This window comes from Juglans microcarpa x Juglans regia, chromosome 6D (assembly GCF_004785595.1).
Source record: "Juglans microcarpa x Juglans regia isolate MS1-56 chromosome 6D, Jm3101_v1.0, whole genome shotgun sequence".
Lineage (NCBI taxonomy): Eukaryota > Viridiplantae > Streptophyta > Magnoliopsida > Fagales > Juglandaceae > Juglans > Juglans microcarpa x Juglans regia.
This window is the reverse complement of record NC_054604.1, coordinates 32,149,245-32,172,286: the sequence shown is the minus strand read 5'-3', so window position 1 is coordinate 32,172,286 and position 23,042 is coordinate 32,149,245. Positions and strand designations below refer to the sequence as shown.

Here is a 23,042-nt window from a genome sequence, read left to right as displayed (position 1 = left end):
ATCTTGACAAGTCGAGTCATCAAATCGAGTAGCGACAACAACAATTTATACTCTACAAAACCAACGTATAGGAATTTTTTTTTTTTTTTTTAAAAAGAAAAAACATAATCCATTTCACAAAAAAGAAAAGAAAAAAAAAAGGAAAAGATAAAAACATAATCATCAAAGAAGAGAAGAAAAAGGAAAACGAAAGGTCAGGATTGTGGGCCTCATGAGAGGGACAAGGCGGGGATGATCTCTAAGTTTCTCGTAGTGGGGAGTGTGGGACCACTACTGCTATCTTGTTTTTATTTATATTTTATTGATATTTGTGTTTTGTTTTAGTTTAATCTGCGGGGACCATCCTACAATACGAAGGTCGTAATCAGAGGGCCGAGAATATGACAAGGCTACAGCTGTGACGGTGACCCCACTGCGACTTCCCCGCCATCAACGACGTTGGAATGTCACTTTTCTCTGCAGATTCACGCCGTTGGCTTTTTCAGCACGCCATCTTCCCGCTCGCCTCCCCCCACACTAAATTCACGACCTAATAAAACAGTACTAATTACATTCTTGGGAACTACTACACTTGTTTTTCTTTTCTTGATAACTAGCCAGGGACCAAGCTATCAACAACCAAAAAAATACATCAATGTTAATGTTAATATATCTTGGAATCTTAAAATTTTTATATTAGCTTCAACTTTTTAGCAAAATTCTACAATCAAAATACTTATTCTATGTATCTAATATCGTCTCATCTGTGAAAATAAATAAAATCTAAATCGTTCGTACTCAAATCTATCTTCAAAGATGGACAGTATGTCTTTTAAGATGTTAATCCTTTCGATTATGGGTATGATGATCTACGTACGTACACATCTAAGAAATTGAAAAATTGCTCGTCCCAATACCCAAGCTATCTATATATGAAAACAGATTAATGAAAATAATATAACGTGCATGCCTGGTTTCTAATAATTCAAAGAAAACCCAATCTTAAATATGTATATTATAGTACCGATCCCTGTAAAGTTTTGTCAATTCCATCGCGCGGGGCTCTACGTGAAACTTGCCTCCTCGAGGCTTTTTTTTTTTTTATTTTTTATTTTTTATAATTTATAAACGTCGACGGTTTTTCAATTTTTAATGACATATAATAGGGTGTGCAATACCGATCGCTCAAAATGTGGATGCATGCACTACATGTTGAGCTCTGTTTAGCTGAGACAAAACGACCTCACATGCACTAAGAGGAGTAAAAAAAAAGCTTTGACATTACTACTAATACCGGCCGGGTATGGATCTTGTCCCTCTCCTTTGGCTTTTCTTAAAAGATCATGTCGTTTTATAACTTTATAAAGAGATGTCGATCCAAGAATGTTTTCTTTTTTACTTTACAAAACAGAAGACAAAGGAGCTCAGAAGTACTGTAGTACTATATGGAATTCATGTACTATATATGAAACCTAGCAGATGAATGCATATGATTACTCATGGGAAAAGCTCAAACTTGAGAATGAATTGGTCTGATTCATTGTCCATGATCATGTAGGGAATCATAAAAAGAAAAGCGGTCCCTAATTACTTTGTGACTTCTATTTCCTTTTACTTTAGATCATGTCGTTCTCTGGCCATCATATACCCATTTTCAGTCCTTATTGTGAGTGATCAACACTAGTTTTCTCAGGAAGAATATATATATAATGATATCATAATTTTCACTACTAGCTAGTAGTACTAGCTAGGCAGTTAAGCACGAGTTCATATAATTACGACCTAATGGCATATTTATTAATAATTACTGCATGTTAGCCTATTAATGATCGAAGAAAGAAAAAGGAAATTAGAGAGAAGAGATTGAAGCTGATATATATATATATATATATATATATATATATATATGTATGTATATAACTAATGGCCTACGTACTCAAATTTCTTTATGAATCAATATTCATGAACGATATAAATATAATTACCAAAAATTTACCAGAAACAGGACATTGCTTCGATGCTTGTCCAAGGACGTACATTAAACTATATAATGTTTCCTTGCTCCCAACGCAACAATTAATCCACGTACGTACTTGACTCTAAAAACAAATAACAAAAAAAAAAAAAAAAAAAAAAAAAAAAAAAAAAAAAAAAAAAAAATTAAAGGTAAGACTAGCGCCTTAATTATGTACATATATATATATATATATATATATATATATATAAATAATTTCCAATATTTCATGTTTTTGCTCAGCTGCTTCGAGTATTATTAGGGCATGCAAGCCCATGCAAAAATCCTCCCCTTCGATCTGTAGTACTACTTTCCTATAAACGTACGTATGATGTTCCATAATTAGTGCTTAATCAACTATTTCTTTGTAAATTTGAATACTAAAAAAACAAATGATATTGGATGAGCATGATGACATTAATAATAAACAATATGAAGGATAAGGTCGATCGAGACTATATATCTAAATTCTAATGGAATTGATCGGATTAATTATTTATACATACATATACATACATACAGACGTACATGTACATGATGATCAGTACATGCATGTATGTAATCTTAAGAAACATAGTAGAACAATTCCTGATCCGACGGCTAGGGGTATCCCCAGCTCAGAAGGGAATGGTTCATGAATATGATCTTCCTGGTAGTTGGCTAGCTAGAGATGAGCCCACAAGCGATGCCTGCATACCACGTAATTAAACTCATCTCTATGATAGTTGTTGGGTTGTCATTTGTATTTTAACGAACTACTGCATGCGTAATATACACACAAATATTTTTATATATATATTTATATTTATTTATATATTTCTTTGTTTTCACTAAAACCCAAGTGATCAGCATGAATAATGAAAGGCATAATACACCAGTCGAGGAGGTTGAACAGTGACACCTCAACTTCAGCCGACTTTCTTTATCTATTATTATTATTATTATTATTATTATTATTATTATTGTTTTAAATTTAGGGTTTGCTCATTTTCTTTGATTAGTGGAGCAGCCCATTTGGTTGGAAATATAAACTAAACCCTTTATCTTGACTAAGTTGAATATTTCTTGGTGCCAAGTTGATTTTTTGTTTGAAATTCTTATGTTCTGCCAGTACTCTTGCAAAGAAAGATGATCTCTGGGGAAGAAAAAAGAGTCACATGCCTTATCTTCAGTCATTCTTTTATGAGTACTTAGAGTGATTATTTGGTTCCCTTTTAACCTAAAACAAAACTTGGGCTTGTCTGATCTGCCATATGGAGAATGAACGTCTTTTTACTCAATAAGTTGTATATATAGGTCCACTCATAAAAACAATAATAATAGGCATATGGCCTCGAGCCTTTAAAATGGAGGTCTTGAATCCGACCCCCTCTCCAATGAATTAAAAAAAAAAGAGAGTAAAAACATCTATAAAACTATGTTATTTTGTATTGGAATGAAAAGGAGAGTGGCTCAATCTTTGTAGATATGTAATTATAATCTTAAATATGGTTATTAATTGGTGTATATAGCAATTTAATAGCCAATGGCCGGTTTGCTAAAAAAGCTGTCAGCAAACTTCAAACAAGTGAAGGCTATCTATGTCTTTAGGCTATAGATAAGCTCTAATCATTGAAAGAGGTGCTCCAGTACATATGATACCGTGGAGTGCCCACATCAAATCCTTAGAACTTATTTATTTATTTATTATGATGGAGGAGAAAAAAAGAACATATTATTAATTCTGATATTTGGTTTCTTTCTGATCTACCCAATCCAGTTGTTTGCTTGTAATACAAACCTAACAACCACTTGCCCAAGCTTATGTTAAATTAAAGCCAAAGAAAAATCCGACAAATTCAGAGGAGAAATAAAAAAAAAAAAAAGAAAAAAAAAAAAAGACAAAAAAGCAATGAAATTGTCAGACCACAGGAGCAGCTTTATCTTGTTTATTTTTCTGACCTCGCTTCCAACCCGGCCTTCCATAGTAATGATTCTGTAGGCATCACCTCCTCTTTCTCTCCCTTTCAAAACCCTTTTCTCAAGGTCTTTAAAACGAAAACCCTCCCTCTCTCTCTCTTTCCCTGCGTATGTAAAATTTTGTTTCTCTCAGACGCGGTGCAGAAAGTTTTGTGGTCTCGGATCCCGATATACGGCTTCTCTCTCGATCTCTCTTACACCATTAACGATAAAACTGTCTGCTTCTTGTTCTCTCTCCGAAACACAAACAATTACTAACACCGCAGAGTATCTTTCAAACACAAGGGCCTCTATTGTGGTCCTCGACCCTCGAACACGTACCCCCACCTTTCCTCTATATAACCCTCTTCTCTCCCCTTTAATTGTTTCTATCAAACATTTCAAACTTCTTTTGCTCCATATTCATCCATTATTAACCCTCCCTTAGTACCTTCGACTATCATACACGCACCTCGTTTAGTCTTATGGATATAGACCTCCAAGAAACGAGCCTGGGAATGATAGGTGGCGGCGGTGCCGGTGGTAGTAGCGGTGGTTTAAATGGTGAAGTTGGGGTTTCCGGCGAGCACCAACGCCAACTTAAGGAGGAGATAGCCACTCACCCACTTTACGAGCAGCTTCTGGCGGCCCATGTGTCGTGCCTTCGGGTTGCCACGCCAATTGATCAGTTGCCGTTGATCGACGCGCAGCTAGCGCAGTCTCACCATCTTTTGCGGTCTTATGCCTCGCAACGAAGCCATTCCCTCTCTCCCCATGAGCGTCAAGAGCTCGACAACTTCTTGGTAATATATATGATTTCTCACTTATCCGTTTCTTTCTATTCTCCCTTCTTTTTTTTCTTGAATATCTGTATTATTTTGTTGATTCTCTTGAGGTTGAAGTCGAGGTTTTTTCTCCTGGGTTTTGTTACAGGCACAATATTTGCTAGTTTTGTGCAGCTTCAAAGAACAACTTCAACAACATGTCCGAGTCCACGCCGTTGAGGCTGTCGTGGCCTGCCGGGAAATCGAAAATACCTTACAGGCGCTCACCGGTATGCCTTCCTCCTATATATATCTATACCAGCACAATAATTTCTTATTTCTATTATTAATTATTTTCTCAGATTTTGTATCCTACTTAAAAAAATTTCATGAGTTTTAGTGGACACAATCATCTATCAAAGAAAATCACTTCTATTAATTTGTCTAGCTTTGGGTAAAGATGACATCTTTGCTTAGAAAAATAGGAGACGGTATTTGGGGTTCTTGAAAATTTGGATGTCCGAGCAGGAGGTGGTGGGTGCTGTAGGACCTACCAAGAAAATATCTATGAACATACAGTTGGAAAAGGGTCAGTTAGTTCGGTGAGGGAAGGTACTACTTCCAGTCCCACCACCACCAACCAATAAGATTCATCATTAGATAATATTTTGGGTTTCTAGAAACATTAATCCGTTAAGCTTTCTAAAGATGATGCACGAGTTTTGATTCAGGAGTTTTACTTCGACGAGAGTGTTCATGGATAGTATGTAATCCATGAGTTAAAAGTACAATATTCGAGAGGATATTAGTTTTACCTTACCGTGACTGCATAAGACCTATTGACCTAAGATTTCGAGCATCATTCGTATGGTTTCAGAGGTCGGACAGGCATAGGGACGCGCAAAACTTAATATTGCCTTGAAATATGGGCTACGGAAAGAGATCAGTTAATTTTATCGTATAAATTTTTATGACTATCAATGCACATATATACGCATAAATTCGGTTTAGATCATATATATATATATATATATATATATATATATCCAGCTTGATGATATCATGAAATTTAATATACAAAAAAAGTTAGAAAGTTATATGCATTTATAAGTTAAATATTATCATTATTTTTCACATGACCTACAGCTTATAAATATAATTTTCTATTAAACTCTTGACACATTGATTTTATTCACAACTAGTCCTGATCTGGAGTGTATATCATTAACAAAGTCAACATTTCAAAATTTTGTTTGCTTTAGCCAAGTTGTGGTATATATGCTGTTTTGTTGACGACGTTGCATGCATCTAGAATGGTGACTGCCAGCAAAAGTCTAGATCTTGATCTTGGGACGACTGTTGCTTGCTCTGCTTCCATATGTTAATGCACCTCAAGTACTTAAAATCACATTATAATTAATTGGTCTTGGGTCACAATTCAAATTGGCTCATGTGGCAAATAAGCAAGCTAGCCTGTTAATCAACCTTTTAAATTGATGAAAAAAATGTTACCTGCTCTCAGAACTGCAAGCTGCATATTGTTCGCAGTGACTAAACTGGTTAAGAAAACTCTTATAAAGGCCACCAAATAAAACTTGGTGTTTGGTGATCCAAGAAAATTTCCCATCTATCGTGATTCGGGTGATCTATTATTATTTTTTTTTTATTTTGTTTATTTTGTTTTTTTTATTATTTAGGTCTATTATTGTGTGGTTATATTATGCAAATTGAAAATGTCTTCCCTTGTAGACATCAATCATTAAATCAGAAAGGAGCCCAATAAACAAGTTTTACATGTATTTTAGGAGGCCACAAATTAGAAAAATTAAGTTCATTAATTACTATTGGTAAAAGAAACTGCTGTGCTTTAATTAAGACCATCAAAAGTAGGTGATCATCTCAATAAGTACTTGATTAATACTACTATCTTCTGTAATGTAATGACCAAAAAAAATTTAGAACTTTTTTGATGTGAGAGATCATGGTTGTCTAGTCCCCTATAAACATGTTATGTACAGCTGCAAGGGAACTTTAAAAAAAAAAAAAAAAAAGTTTTGATGATATAGGTATAGGAGTTTCATATATAATAAGAGAAGTTTATTGATGGTGTCAAACATAGATGAAAACGGAAATCATGCATATCTCTCATAAATTTTAACAGGTAAAGTCTAGGTTCTCTTTCTTGTTTAGTTTCTTTCAAAATTTAGCATGCACTTGAGCTGCTTGGAAAACTTATTAAAGATGATCAATATTCTCGAGGGAAACATATAGAACCAGTTCTTCTAGTTGTTAACATAGCATGTATTGAAACTTTTTGTGTATATCAACCAAATAAAACTTGGGATAAAAAAAGATATTAATTGCATGATTCCAGTTTATCACATTGACCGCTTAATTAGCGGTGTGTAACATAATTCCCAGGAATGAACCTGGGTGAAGGTACGGGTGCAACAATGTCAGATGATGAGGATGATCTGCAGATGGATTTTTCTTTAGATCATTCTGGTGGTGATGGGCATGACATGATGGGATTTGGTCCACTGCTTCCAACAGAATCTGAAAGGTCACTGATGGAGAGAGTTCGGCAGGAATTGAAGGTTGAACTGAAGCAGGTGATATATATTCGATCTTGCAACTTTGCTGGAAATTAAGGTCTTTTAAGTGATATTATTTTTTCGTTTAAAGATACAACATGACAAAGATATATAACCACTTAATTTGATCGCCTCTGGTAGTCTTAATTCCCACGCGAATGTACTAAATATTTAACACCTGTATTATATGTTACTGTTGTCTTGCAGGGTTTTAAGTCAAGAATTGAAGATGTAAGAGAGGAGATATTAAGAAAAAGAAGGGCTGGGAAATTACCAGGTGACACAACTAGTGTGTTGAAAAACTGGTGGCAGCAACACTCAAAATGGCCTTACCCAACTGTAAGCAACCAATTATCTCAATATCATTCCTTAATGATTTCTCACATTGATCTTAATGCTCATATTCTTTCTGTTTGGTTTCTAGTGATCAAGCGTTTCATTATGTTTGTTAAATGCTAATGTCTCGGATTTGTTCAATAACTAGGCGAAAATATTTGAGAATGGGCAAGATCGATCATAGATATCTGGTGATCAATTAAGTGCGAAGTGTAGAGGACCTAAATCATGTTAATGTTCCCTCATACATTTTTTACTACTTCTCATAAGAGTGCTATTTCATGCATGATAGACGAATAGAAAATGTTATTACCATCAGCCGCCTTTACTGTATCAGATACGAGATAATCAAATAGTACCGTCTCTGCCATGCACCATGATTCCTTAACTCTCTCTCTCTCTCTCTCTCTCAAAATCTTGCAACTTCCAAAACGAACAGGTCTAGAAAAACTGAAGATGTCCAGCTTCTGGGCAGTTACTATAATCTCTCATCACCATGGAAGTTCAGGACTGAAACTGCATGGCAGAAATTAGGCTTATAATATAATTAATTTAAATTTGGCCATTGTGGGACTGCAGTTTCAGAATCACTTTCAGTTCTAGCTAGGATCGATCCTCAAAACTCAACACCATCCGGCCTGGGGCTGGAACTGGGAAATTCCACCGAGATTCTATTGCATTCAGTTACATATTAGCTCTAGAATTCTATGAAACTACTACAAAAGAATTGAACTCGGATAGGAGTTTAACACAGATCGACCTTTTTCCAAGTTCATCTGCTTTCGAACAGTTCTTCATAATATTTTCTATTACCGTAAGGACTTTGTCGTTGATGAATGCCATATATTATATATGCTACCAAATGGCGACCTCTGAATCTTAGAGAATCATACAAAATAGATATATATCGACATTTTAACTTGATTTCTATCATGACCAATAACCTGCATGTTGCTATCTAATATATATCTTTCAGGAAGATGACAAGGCCAAACTTGTAGAGGAGACAGGCTTGCAGCTGAAGCAAATCAACAACTGGTTCATCAACCAAAGAAAGCGAAACTGGCACAGCAACTCTCAGTCGGTGACTTCTTTGAAGTCCAAGCGCAAAAGGTAGAGAAATATCATGATCATCAATCTGACGCACTGATCCAAATCAGCAATCAATCAATCAAGAAGGACCACCGACCGACCAACTTACTTTATGTCAATACATAGCTGTTTCTTGACTAGGCCTTGGTAAATAGTCAAGCTGACTGATGATCTATCTGTACGTACGTGGAATTAATGGATGAAGCTGGAAACTTGGGAAGTTAGTTTAAGTACTACTTCAAAACCAGGCACATGAGAGAAATGAATACAATACAATAGATGGTACTCATGTTTAAATAGCTTGCTAGCTAATATATCATGATCAGGTTGTAACTAATTCATGGGTTTTGACAGGGTAAAGATCCCTTTTGCTTGTATCTTCCACAAGTGTGCGTGCTGCTTCTTTTTCCCTACACGTACTAGATCAAGTGCGTCATGTGGGTAAAGATCATACTACTAATTAAATGGCAATTTTATTTCTTGGGAGTTTTTGGATTAACCTTTTTTCTATTTCTTTTGGTCGATTAGCAAGTGAATATATATAGTACTAGTACTGCTACGTGAGTCCCATCCACGACGTACATTATACCCCAATTCTCATGATATTAATGGTAGTACGACTGGTACTGCATGCATGCAGCTATATATATATATTCCTCAAAGTCAATTTCACTTGCGAATTAGCAATAGCAACTCATGGCCGGCCTCGCTCGCTTCGCTTCAATAAGAGACTGATCAGAAATTGCATTAAGGCTTTGGTTTGTTACTTCAACTCATCTCAACTCATTATTATAATTTTTTTAAAATTTTAATACAAAATATAATAAACAATTCAATTTTTTTAAATTTTAAAATAATAATAATAATAATAATAAATAATATTTTAACAATATTTTATTATCTCAACTCAACTTAATTCAATATCTAAATGCAGCCTAAGATCAAGGAAATAGAATTGTAATTTTTCATTGTAGATTAATTTGTCATCATATATATTCTGTTACATTCGTTGATGTGGAGCTAGCCATTCTAAATGATCCGTTGAAGTTGTTAAGATATGAAATTATTTAAAAGTGCATTACATGATCAATAAAAATGATTGAGAATATTAAAATTTAAGATATATAAAAGTACTTAAAATTGCTAATGACAAGATTTCCATGAGTTTTGGTTAATTTGTGACGTTAGAGGCCCAAATCTAAGTTTACAATGCAAGCCTAAGTGAGAGATTGCTAATGGTACTTCATCCAGATTTCGTATTTATTTATTTATTTTTTTAAATTGCACAACGATTACTCATTTCATGACTATATCTAATATTACTCGTGATTATGAAACCCTCCCTTTGAAGGTCGTACTTGGAAAGAGGCCAAAACTAATTAGATCCTCAATTATCAACATTAAAAAATCAAGTCCTACTTTTGCAAACAGTAAAAAAAATAGGGGGGTTTTTGGACAATTTCTGTACTAGAATTTCATAAATTAGATTAATCATGCGGATTGTTCGTAACATGAATTAATTTAGAAATATGATCAGATACATATTGGTCATGATGTATTTTAAAATTTCGGGATTTACTTTATAAAAATCAAAGTTAAACTCTTGTTTAATTAATACGTACGTAGTGGTCCAAACTTCCCAACCATTTATCTCATTAATTTGTGGAAGAACAGGTTGTACGTTTTGGGTTGCCCACTAATGGGTGGTGATCCACTACACCCAAGGAGTAGTACTACTGAACTGATCCTAAAAATAATCCCTTCTTGCATTGGGCTCGGAATTAGGGGGAAAAATAAAACCAAGACAAACATAAAAAATAATAATAATAATAATAATAATTGGTAAAATAACGTAAATATTTAAAAAATAATGTGGTAATTATAATAAAGCTAGGAAGTTTTGGTTGCTGCTTAAAATATTGTTTCAATGATCCGTTCTTCTGAATCTAATCAAGGGCTGATTTGCATTTAGAGATGAGAATAGATGATTTTAGATAAAAGATGAAAGTTGAAAAAAATATTGTTAAAATATTATTTTTTAATATTATTATTATTTTGAGATTTGAAAAAGTTTGAATTGAGATTTGAAAAAATTGAATTGTTTATTATATTTAAAAAAAATTATAATGATGAGATGTGATGAGATGAGATGAAATAAAATACTTTCCTAATCCAAACGTTGCCTAAGTAGGAATAATATTCCAATATCTTAATATTATGGATCATATGAACGGCTGGCCTGTTTCCTTAATTGTATACAAAATTAAAAATGCATGGAATTAATTAATTAGCTGCTGTTAATTGTGTGTTATAAATTCTCTAATTGATCCCTTGATCGATCTCTTGATCGCTACCTAAAGGCAAATAATTATTAATCCATAAAGTGAGAATTAATGATCAATTAATTATATTAACTTTAGTACGGCCTTTTTTAAAATTATATATTATCTTATCATGATCATAGATTACAGATCATCCTGCAAAATATATATATAGTTGCTAAATAATGCTAGCTCCACCCGCTGTCCCGGTACGTACGTACAACGTGTGATGTGCATTTGGTTGCGTTAGGCTGCTCGCTTATGAGAAACCCACAAAGTGGAACCCAAAATAAATATATTCGGCAGCCAGGGATCGAGGTGGAAGCTGGGTATACATTACTAGAAGGCAATGGATTAATGGACCGTTCAAGAGATAGTGGGATCAGAAAAAAGATATATATCAGGAGAAAACCTTACCACCGGTCCAACTATTAATACTCAAATAACAAGCCTCCAATAACCAGCTCATCCATCTTAAAACTTATGCGCCTGACTATAGTGGAAATTTTTTTTGTTATGTATTCGTTGGCATCCCCTTGCCCTCTCCTTCCACCAAAGCTCCCATCCCAACCCAAACCAGTGACCTTACGGTGCAAAGGAGCTCGACCCCGAGCCACGACGGAGCTCGACCCAGTCCACCTCGCAAAACACTGACTCAGACTACACTTCAACACACTAAAACATCTAACTCGACACCCACGTGCACTGGGGTTTCTTCTTGTCATCGGTTCCTTCACAAGCCTTCTCTCCCATGCCATTTCTTCCACTTGTTCTTCGGGCTTCCAATGGCTGTGTAACATTTTATTACATGTACGGTCTCTGAGTAGTATTTCTCTCTACCTGGGTTTCTTTACAACGTTTGTCATTTATCTGTTGTTTGATCTCTCTGTGGGTTTCCTTTCAAAAAGATTTAGTGAAAACGTGTTTATTCATATTTTTACTCAATTTTCGATTATTACTGTTAACGTCGTGTTTCGCACACCTTTGGACCAAACTCCAATAACTCAGGTTTTCGAAAATGGGTCCTGCACAACGTAAAAAATACTGCGGCTTTGAGAGAGCGGCCTTGGGGCTGGGAACCTTTGATGCCAAAGTTAGTAAATAAGTAAAAGAGTTTAGGGATTAGAGAGAGTATTCTAATACTTGAGATCTGCTATTTATACTACCAGTATGAGGGGCAGATCGTGCCTGCTTTCTTGAAATCTGTGTTCTCCATTACTATTTTTTTTGTCAGAATCTTTAAATGCAGCGTGATTCTGCGACAACATCATTAATGTGGCATGTTGTCCGGGTGGTAGAGCCATTAATGTGGCATGGTTCTCCAAACTTCTCCTCCAGTCTGTCTTCCCTCTAGTTCGTTCATGCCTTCTCTGTCAGTATATCAATGGTTCTCCATATATTATGCCTGTTATATGGGCGGGCACTCGAGGACTGGGCACTCCCCGAGGGGTCCTCAGATCGACAAGTCTCATCCTCTGCAACACCACCCCTCCTACAGGTCATGTACATATGAGCCTCCTGGTGGGTCAGGTTAATGGTTTTCTGCTCCGAACCAGGCTTAATTGGCCTCTTGGGCCTTGAGGGGAAAATCCTCTTATAATTACTATGGTATTTTTTGGGCGCCAAATGTTGCTAGCAGGGTAATCTCTGCGCGCCAAATGTCTTTTGATCTCAACGAAAAAAAAAATATCAATTTTTTGGTTTTGTTTCAAGAAATCAGAGAGGGTATTGGGTTCGGAAGATCTTTTTTTGCGATGAGGTTCGGAAAATATTGACATGGGATTATAAATGATAATTTTTAGTTTTCTTTTTATGGATAGCTCCATTCTCATTGCATTCTAAAAAAGTTAAAAAAATTATTTCAGTGTAATGAGTCTATTATAATTTCTGTGAAACTACTGATGTGACAGAATGTTATTAGAGGGCTATTAATACCTTAACATCAGATGGACCGCTGTTTTCATATAACAACTTAAAAAACTAAAACACAATACTATCTTATGGCTTATTAACTACATCAAAATGACATATGACATAGAATTTAGTCAGTTACTTTTGTGAATTCACAAATTGACTTAGTTTGATTTGGTAGGTTAGATTGTAAAATTACTTTTATTATAAGATAAATCTAATGTATCATGTGAAATCATGTTAGTTTGTATAAAATTTTACTGTTATATATAAGATTTCTTTGTCACCGTATCACTCTCTTATTTATAAGATTGGGGCTTGCCCACCATTTCTTTCAACCCCCACAGGAGCACCATTGATCATGACCTTCAAACTTCGACACGTTTCAGACGTCAATTTTTATTTATTAATTTTTATAATTATTTAAATAACTCCGATTTATTATTAAGAAACAAGTGATATTTTGGACTGCCTTGTTAATGGGTGGTCCATTACAAAAATTGAGGGCAGGATACGTACGAATAATATTACTCTTATATAAAGGTAATTAATCTGCTTATGAACACTTTTGGATGCATAATTTGTAATGTGATGGATTATTATAAGTTCATATATATATATATATATATAGTTATTTAATTTGCTAATATATCCCACTTTGGTTTTAATTAATTGGTAGGCAGCCAAATTATATTCGAGCCTCCCTTCCCACTGATCCTCTCTATATCTCCCTCGAACCCTTCTCCTCATGACCAACAACTTGTACGTACACATCTTTTTATTTTTCTTTTGTTTTACGTTGTTACGTACAACTTCTTTCGTTTTCCTAAGAAAAAAGACAACCAATTGTAGTCAATTGACATGGTGTGCTTGCACACTAATTAAGCACATGTTCATATTTTATTTTAGTTTGAGCTAAGATCAGTAGTACCCGAAGATAATTTTGTGTAGGAAACTCTTTCTAAAACAATCTATAAACTCAGATCTTTTCTAAGCGCCCACTCCCCCTCCCTCCATGATCTCTTTCCCTCCACCCCTCCATTATATATGTTTGCATCTCTTTATTTTTTACTTTTATATTTTAGTGGATTTCTTGCCTCAAATTGATCCGATATTGATGCAGGAGGATTCGAGTAAGATGATATTGAGTTGTCAGACTGAACGTTGACTATGCTGAAATATCTTGAGGTGGCAGATTAGCGCAAAGATGACAGGAAATCGTGATCTTTCCTTGATTGGGGCAGTTTTGAGCACGTTTCGGTATTTTGGCCATAACTTTGGCTACAGGTATCAGAATCGCGCATATGATCCCAATTCGAAAAGTTCTTTTTGACGCGCATGTTGTGAGCACCGAGCTATGCTCGGCGTGCATCATTTTTTAGGCCAAATTTCACTGTTTTTCCCTTTGATTTCTTATTTTTAGTTATTTTTTACCTTTTATGGTAATATTTCATTTACTGTTTTGGAAGTGATTTTGAACTCAATTTGGGCCAGATTTTTGACAGATTACTTCTTTTATTACGTATTTAATTTTGGCATGATTATTGAAATTTTACTATTTTTGTTGAAATTCTGATACAGTCGATTTTTAGCTATTACAACCCGGCTTGTGGGTTGATTTCATCATTCTTGGATATTGATAATTTTGATTGAATATCAGAGGTCTCTGTATTTTTGGGTGATTCTCTTGTCTTATTTCCTGTGAATTATCTAATGAAATTAGCCGTCAGAATAATTGTTATTCTATCTGGCGTCAGATATTATGGCCGGATCCCTTGACTTCTTATTAGGGGTGGCAATTCGTCTTTGCTAGTCATGTTTGTGACATGTTAAGTCGTGAGATCATACCTTAAAATCCAATCTTGACCTATTCAATTAATAGGTGACACAATATGATCTGCTTAGCTCGTTTATTAATTCACTTTTATTGAATTAACCTGGAGTACACGACCCATTTATATATAACCCGTCTCATTGAGCTGACCCGTATTTTTATTTTGTAAACTGAATAATGATTTCATATACAATATAAGGATAACTATATAAATAAATCACTACTATAACTTGATTCATGACAAAATATTTTATTATCAATATTCAAACCAATAATGTATAAGATCAAAACTAATATCTTCATAAAATAAAATTACATCTTACCAAAAAAAGTTTAATAGTTTAAGATATAACGTAATCAAATACTATTATTAATATCATATATTATCAACACCAAAAAAAGGCATATAAAACTAAACATTTATAAAATTTAAAAATAGAATTTATTCATGTTATATGGGTTGATTGTGGGTTGACTCGTTAATAATTCATGTCTTATCAGATCAACATGTTTTGACGTAAATCCATCTGTATCAAACTCATGTTCGCTTATTTCTTATCCTCGTGCTTGTGTTGTACATATTCATGGATCGTGTCATATATTACCACGCATACCCCACCTACCCCATGCTTGAGATCTATATATTGTTGTGAGTTCTGCTAGGGAGCAGCCAATATTTTAATACACTGGCCACACCGGCCAGAGTGTATGGTGATGTGGTTTTAAACAAATAAAACTGTTTTTTTTTTTAAATATCTTCTTTTAGAACTCAACAACATAAACAAATTTTTTTTGTTCTTGATTCAAGACCGAGCAAAAACAGAGCAAATTCCCACTCCCTGGGATTCAAACAACATAAACAAGTTTCTACGTTGCTTATGTCGTGCATCTCTAGAAAGAACGAAAGCCATCAACAAATGAAGGACAAAAATCTTGGAATCAAATGAAGCTAAAAATTCGAGTGCATTTGTTGGGCTCAAAGGAAAATAACATGTATGTATGCCAAAGAAGAGATTGAAAATGAGAGAGAGCATGCGAAGTGTGAGCTTTGTTTGAAGGAAGTTTTTTGGGAAGTTTTGGACTTTATGTGCAGGTGTGACTGTTGATTCCAGACCAAGAGAATATGGATGGCAAAGGAAGAAGAAGCAGTAGATCTAGAATATAGATACAAATGTTCAAAGCTTTGGAAAAAGTTTTCTTTGCTATTCTTGTCTCATAGAGAATTACAAAAGCGAATGGGAAAATAACTTGCTAGAATTGGAAAATAAACCTTACAAATGTTCGAATCGGAAGACCAAATGTTGAGGAGAACTTGGGTTGAAGAAGGCTAGCTAGATCACGGGAAGCTAGCTCGAGGAGAACTGGATTTGAGGAACGCTAGGTCACGGACTTACGGCGACAGGAACAAAAAGGCAAGATGTTGGGTTTGGTCATTTTGGTCTTTTCCTCTCCTGCCAGCACAAAGGTGTGGCCAGTGTGTTAAAAAAATAGACTTAAGAAAATAATTTCTTTATCAAAATTGCTACGTAAAAACGGCACGAGCAGACGGGATGTAAGCGGCTATACGTGGCAAAGTTTATGTAGAAGTAAAAAAAAAATAAAAAGAAAAAAGAAAAAGTAAAGAAAAGGTCAATGTAAAGAAAAATGCAAGATTTTTCTTCTTCTTCCGTAAGAGTTGCAACCCTGTATGCGGCTTAGCTCCATAATGCTAAGCTCCAACTATGGAGATCTTGTCTGAAAAGTAGATCCCTTTCTTGATAAGAATATGTGGCACAACTTCAACTTTGTTGCAAGAAACAGAAATCTAAGGGATGCGTGTAAGGAAAAAAGATGATGTTGCAGTACTACTCTGTCGAGATCAAAGAATTTGGGAAAAATGGAACACATTTAATATGGCACATCAAAGAAATAAAACACCTCATATTTTGCCCTTGGTCTTCTTCAATCGGCTCCCAATTGCCCATTTCTCCAAACAATTCTTGGCAAAAAAAAAACTCTTACATAATCATCGACCTCGAACCCACATGACAACCCCAAGACGGCAAGAGTTCTATGGAGAGGTAAGGCTTATGACTCTTTTTGTGCTTTGATGCGATCTTTCTTGGAAAATGGCAACAAATATGATCTGGGTTGTTCTTATTCCTCATCGAGGCCTTATATTTGGTAGTTGTTTCATTTTTGCATCTTATCTTTGTGGAGGGAACCGGATCTTACAAGGAGGAAACACAAAAGCAAGAAATAGATTTTGCGAGGAAGAAGGGTGAGAAGGAGAAGGAAGATCAGAGGAGGAAGGGGAACGACAAAGTGGAAGGGAGAAGGAGAAACAAACTGTTTGGGCAGCTTGTCTTCATGGAATCCAAAAACATATGAAACAGACCGTTTCATTAACTACGTAGGACACGGTTGCGGGGTGCTTCCTCCAGCCGACTGCAAGTAGAATTTTTCTTTCTTTTTTGCCGCACTTCTTCCTTCAACATGCGCAACATCATGAGGAGGTTCAACAACCCTAGATCATCACTACTCATATCCGATCCACTCCATCCCTCTCACTTTGGTGCGTGGATTAATCCAGCAAGGCTGCAAATAGGCATTATAATTAGCCACTGGCAACTTTAACCATCTGTTTCAATGTCAATATATGATACCCTATATGATAAGGATAAGGGTATATAGTATATAAGATCCCATATTGCTTGGGAAGAAAAAGTTATTGCTCTTTATAATGTTTGAATGATGGCTCCAATTGTATCATTGACTAGTTCTTTTAGAATATAAATCATGTGATTTGAGTCTTTCATTTAGATGTTACATAATACTTCCTTTAAGTAGGAGTCAGGAGAATGATCTAGGAAGTAGATCTCTCTTTCAAATATTAGTTCATAACAATAATGTGCAGTACAGCTAATTTAATCTAATTAAATCGTCAAAGTTCTTTGTCGTACTGGCCTTACAATCTGCAAGCCGGACTACATCAAAACCACCAAAGCCACGCCAGCAGCTTCCCCTTTGATTAATCCAAGAATAGTAGATCAAAAGGATTAAGTTTTTTAATTCATTTTATTTGTATTGTACCAATTGAAATAAGATGTCTATAATTATAAGAATCTTCGATTCTTTGACTCCGCGGTATCAATATAAACTATTTAGTACTTTACAATTTAACACGTAAGATATCAAATCGTTTTTATAAATTTATTTTGATGTAGTTTTTTCACTAAAGTATTTGTGATCTTTATCCATTGATGATACTATATATATGCTTGCTGGGAAAAAATGGTTTGCGAGAAAGATCTCACTCGATCGGTCGAAGGATACACCTCCCAATTAATGTTGAAGAGTCAACCATGCGCGCATGCATGCATTCTAATTTCTGTTGGTTTTGTTCTTTTGAAGTCCCACACCGGTGGGTAAAAAGTAAAGAACAGACCTCAAGACTTATAAATAGAGTGTTTAACCTCTTAGTTAATTACACCAAATCATAAGTTTAATTAGTAACTTGTGACTTTAAGAAAAATTCTCTATTAGCCTTTTCTTGTAAAAAGAAAAGAGGTGAGAGTTAAATTTTTACTAGTGGAAAAGTTTTGTGAGTGTCATTTAGGGTGAGGAGAAAAATTGTGTGATTGTAATAATTTTTCACATAGTATATTTTCTTCTTTGGATCTGATGGTTTTTCTCCTATTTTTAAGAGTTTCCACATAAATTTTTGTATTGTTATCATTTATCTGGTTTTCTTTATATTTCACCAAAAAATAGATCCTGGAGGTAAATTTGATAGGTCTAAATTCCTAACAATTTCTAAGTACTTCACCTTTTATTATACGTTTTGAGGTTAAAATTAAGTACACCTTTTTCTTATGCTAGTAATTTGCTAATGCTGGGAGATCAAACTAGCCCAGCCAGGCGCTCAGAACTACTTCGCTTCGGAAACAGCTCGGCGGGTCGACCAGGTGGCAGCTGAGGGACCGGTTTCTGTGTATTCAACAACTGCACCACCTCTTCCATACACGGCCTCCCGTCGTTCTTGCTCAAGGTACAACTCAGACCGATTTCCAGAACGCGAACCGCCTGTTCTGAGTTAGCACAATGTCCCAGTACCCTCTCGTCCACCACCTTTGCCTTCTCTCCGCTCTCATGCATGCTCCATGCAAATCCTAAAATACTCTTCTCTCCTACGCCTTCGCCCACCGTCTTTTTTCCTGCTATGGTTTCCAACACAAGCATCCCGAACCGGAATACGTCCTCGTTCATGCTAGCCACCGATTCAGCTGGCCCAGCCTTCTCTCCCGGACAGAAGATGAAATCATAATCACCCAATACAGCTTGATAATTAAGGTCGAGAAAGACACTGCTGGTCTTGAAGTTTCCATGAGCCAGTCCTTTAGAGTGGAGGAAACACAATGCCTCTGCAATCTCTTTGATGAGTTTGAATCGCAGACTCCATGGGAGAACACCCAGTCCATACAACCAACGATCTAGGCTTCCATTTGGAAAGTAGTTAAACACAATGATCGTCTCGTATTTCTCGCAACACCATCCACGAATAGGAGTCAAACCCGGATGATTAATCTGGGAGAATTCATCAATTCTCTGTAAAACTCGCCTCGTAGCCAAGCGCGATGATTTCAGGTACCGTTTCATCGCCACATGACGCCCATTAGGGAGTGTTCCTCTGTACAGAACACCTCTAAAATCACTTCCCAAGACTTCTGATTTGCCGAAACCCCGCGTGGCTTTGAAAACTTCAACAACCGTGTACCGGCGAGCCTTTTTCGGTGACGTGGGCTTCTGCTTCTTGTCAACCAGAAGAATCAATGAATCGGTGCGCTCCCTGCGCATACTGTTGCAATAGAAAGAGATCAAAGCCAAAGTACAAAGTCCAAGAACAGCAACAAAGATCATGAAGCTGCTCGGCGGGGCTCTGTAACCACTATCAGTATATTTGGAGACTTGGCGAGCCACATTTCTATGGCAAATTCTTGCGGAAGGCTTCCGCAGCAAAGCTTGAGTCGTAGATGAGAAGTTCCAAGACAAAACGCTATGAATTTTTGTTGACTTTCCTGCGGAGGCCGAGAACCCGACGAACATGTATTCTTGAAGAAAAGGTGAGAGATCTAGCGAAAAAGATAAAATTGGTTCCGATGGCTTAGAGTGTCCATCCGATCCGAGATGGACGTCGATCCTTCTACGCTGACCGTTGTAGGTTATCCAAGCTCGATGAACTACGTTACTGTGTAAAGAAACGTTGGCTTTTGATGGAATATTTGCGATCTTGAAAGAAACGACGCTGCCGAGATTGACACCTACGTGGTCATCATTGGGATCCCCAAATTCTGGGTCGAGACTCGCATCGAACTCTACGTAGAAGACTTTGTAGTGGTTGCATACATCGTTAAGGATACCGAGCCAGGGGCCCGGTCTTCCGACAGTAAACTCGTCTGGTACGATAATAAAAGCAAGGCCTCCTTCGCCACCATGACCCTCGCCGGAAACTGACCCGTCATTGGTGGCGGCTGTCAATTTGAAAGAGAAGGTAGTTTGGAAGGAACCTGGGGTACGGGTTAATGGGTTAAAAAGGCGGACAGGGGAGGCATAGATGGCTCGGCCTGCCCGGTACGCGGTAGGATGATCAACTGTAAATGCTGATGCATCAGGGATTTGAATGAAACCTTGTGAAATTTTGGAGCTTCCTAAAAGCGTAATCATGTCTTGAATCTTGTAAGGATTTAGGTTTGGGTTAAAGTTTGGGAAGTAAAAGTTCTTGGATACGTTTATTAGAGTAGTTCCTGCAGGGCGGTGCACTGCTATGGCAAACTGCTGGTTTTGCATCAGAGAAAGTAAGAATGTGGCCGAAAAGGGCAGCAGCCACCACAAAGATGGACGAGAATCCATAAACTCTATATGTGAGTAGGGAATTATGTGATATTCCCACTAATTTATAGTGGGATGCAGGTTAGTGGTAGTTGTACAGTAAAATGAGAACACATGATTTTAGTTGTAAATTAAAAGTTTTATAAAATATTATTAGAATATTATTTTTATTTTTATATTTAAAAAAATTAAATTATTTATTATATTTTATACAAAAATTTAAAAATTTTATAGTATTTTTTAAATATAAACTGAGTTGAGTTGAGATGATAAAATATTGTTAGAATATTATTTTTTAATATTATTATTATTTTGAGATTTAAAAAAGTTGAATTATTTATTATATTTTATATTAAAATTTAAAAAAATTAAAATGATGAATTGAAATGAGTATAGAAACCAAACAAACCTTTAGACCACAAAAACGTCGGACGTAACTCTATGACGTTTACTAATATTTTTATAAATTTTTTAAATAACATTAATAAATACTTAATAAATAGAACCTAAATGAAGAGTCCGAAATTGCCAAGTCAAGAATCCACTGTCAAGCTATTCAAAGGGTACTACGTAGTAACGTAGGTGATCAATTAACACATTAATAAAAATAAAAAAATATTAATATTAACAACATTTAATTTAAAAACAAAATAAATTAGATGTATCTCTTCATTTGAGAATAGAGGGAATTGTAATATTAATAGAGAATTCCTAGGTCCGTCTAAGGATCCTCATATAACAGCCAGTTAATAGTAGAGGGACACCTAGACATTCCACCATAATTATTGTAAACCAGCACTATATGAAATACTCGGTTGCGGCAAAAGAGACAGCCCATACGCAGGCCCTCCCCTTTCGCAAGAGACAGCCCCCTTGCCTTCTCGCCCACCTTGGAATCGACACCAACCCCTTCGCAGCCCTTTCAAATCGCGATGGAACCCCTTCGAAGACCCACCCCTTCACAGCTCGCAGCCCCTTCTCCCTCCCCTTCGCCGTATGGATTTTTGATGATCTAGATGTACTTAATAATATTCATTTCGGCTATTTATTTTAGGACATACAAATTTCTTGTTATATTCTTAGATTTGGATTGGGGTTGTTAATGTAATTTGGAGGCCGATGATTTTGGGATGGGAATCTTTGAGGGGAGGTTGGGTGGGTTCTGGAAATGGTGGTGGGTTCAAAATTGCAGAGAGTGAAGAGGAGGAAGGTGATGAAGATGAACAAGCGCAGATGGAAATGGTATGTTGGGCTTTAGAGAGGATAAAGTTAGAGCTGCTGCTTCTAATTCCAGATTTCGACAAAGAAGAAGATGAAAAAGTTGGAGATGGAGAGAAGAAAAGCTTGTTTTTGCCATTAATGGAATGGTTATCCTTGGGGAAGAAGACTAGAAAAAGACCATACTTATTTTGTCAACAACTTTAGGCAATTTCTAAAATTAATGTTTTCCTTGGAGATGTTGTTTGTACATTCCAGATATGGACTTGTGGTGGTGGACTGTTGGCGGTGGATGCTGGCAGTGGAGGTATGCTCAGCTTTAGTTCTGGACACAGGTTCGGGGTCGAGGTCGGGCTAAGCTGGAGTCGAGTGAAGTTCTCTCAGTTGAAGTGAGGATCAATTTATATCCCATGTGCACAAATCTAGCGTGATTATAGCGTGGTTTTTGAGATGACAACTTCTAAGTGGAGGGTTGTTATTCTTTCAAAATCAGACCGACCGCTTAGAAGCGGCTCTGATATTAATAAGTGCATTCTGCAGCGCTAGTGCCAAATTAAGCACTAATATTAAAGGTTAAAAGAGAGAGTACCAGAAAAGACGAATATATATCATGCCAAACGCCTGTGATCTCTTCATTTGAGATCATAATTCATGTATTAAAGAGAGCTTTAAAAGTCTTAATTAAACAGTACTGCTTGAACAAAACCTATTAATAAAATAGAGAACTGAACATTCAAAGATTTTAATATAATTTAAAAAAATGATGTTCAAAACAAGATAATACCGATTTTTAGAAATTTAGAAACATGAAATGATATTAGAAGTTTTTTTTTAATAAAATGATATGTAAAACTAGAAAGTTCCAATTTAATTAAAAACTACATTAAAAATTTAGAATAATCAATATAACTTCCATGCTGTACGGACGTACTTATAATTAAAAGAAATAATAGTTGCAATTATGAGTATATGAGTATCGCGTAATCACTTTGAAAAAAGTGAATAAATATATAATCTATATAAAAAAATTAATTTTTTAATTATAAATTTAACTTTTTTAAAAATAACTATACAATATTTATACATTTCATAATTGTATGTAATATTATTTTATAATTAATTAAACTCCGTGGTGTGAGTCCAAAACATGACCATGAAAGCTAGCTAGGCCCA

General features: G+C 35.6%; 2 protein-coding genes across 3 annotated transcripts; one reads left to right on the top strand and one right to left on the bottom strand.

Annotated features, from left to right (window-relative positions):
* Positions 1 to 3,887: 3,887 nt before the first annotated feature.
* Positions 3,888 to 9,104, top strand: LOC121234689 (homeobox protein HD1-like). 2 transcript variants are annotated; one of them, XR_005934438.1, is made up of 6 exons: positions 3,888 to 4,734; positions 4,865 to 4,985; positions 7,117 to 7,307; positions 7,497 to 7,628; positions 8,602 to 8,999; positions 9,072 to 9,104. XR_005934438.1 is itself a non-coding variant. In XM_041130741.1 (5 exons), the coding sequence occupies exons 1-5, from the start codon at positions 4,417 to 4,419 to the stop codon at positions 8,740 to 8,742; spliced, it is 903 nt and encodes a 300-aa protein (XP_040986675.1). In that variant the 5' UTR covers positions 3,888 to 4,416; the 3' UTR covers positions 8,743 to 9,094. The 2 variants fall into 2 exon arrangements, 1 of the variants encoding a protein (XP_040986675.1); XM_041130741.1 differs by having other exon boundaries at positions 8,602 to 9,094.
* Positions 9,105 to 18,665: 9,561 nt separating this feature from the next.
* LOC121235543 (probable L-type lectin-domain containing receptor kinase S.7) lies at positions 18,666 to 20,672 on the bottom strand. The gene has a single exon (XM_041131888.1). The coding sequence runs from the start codon at positions 20,670 to 20,672 to the stop codon at positions 18,666 to 18,668; it is 2,007 nt and encodes a 668-aa protein (XP_040987822.1).
* Positions 20,673 to 23,042: the final 2,370 nt, after the last annotated feature.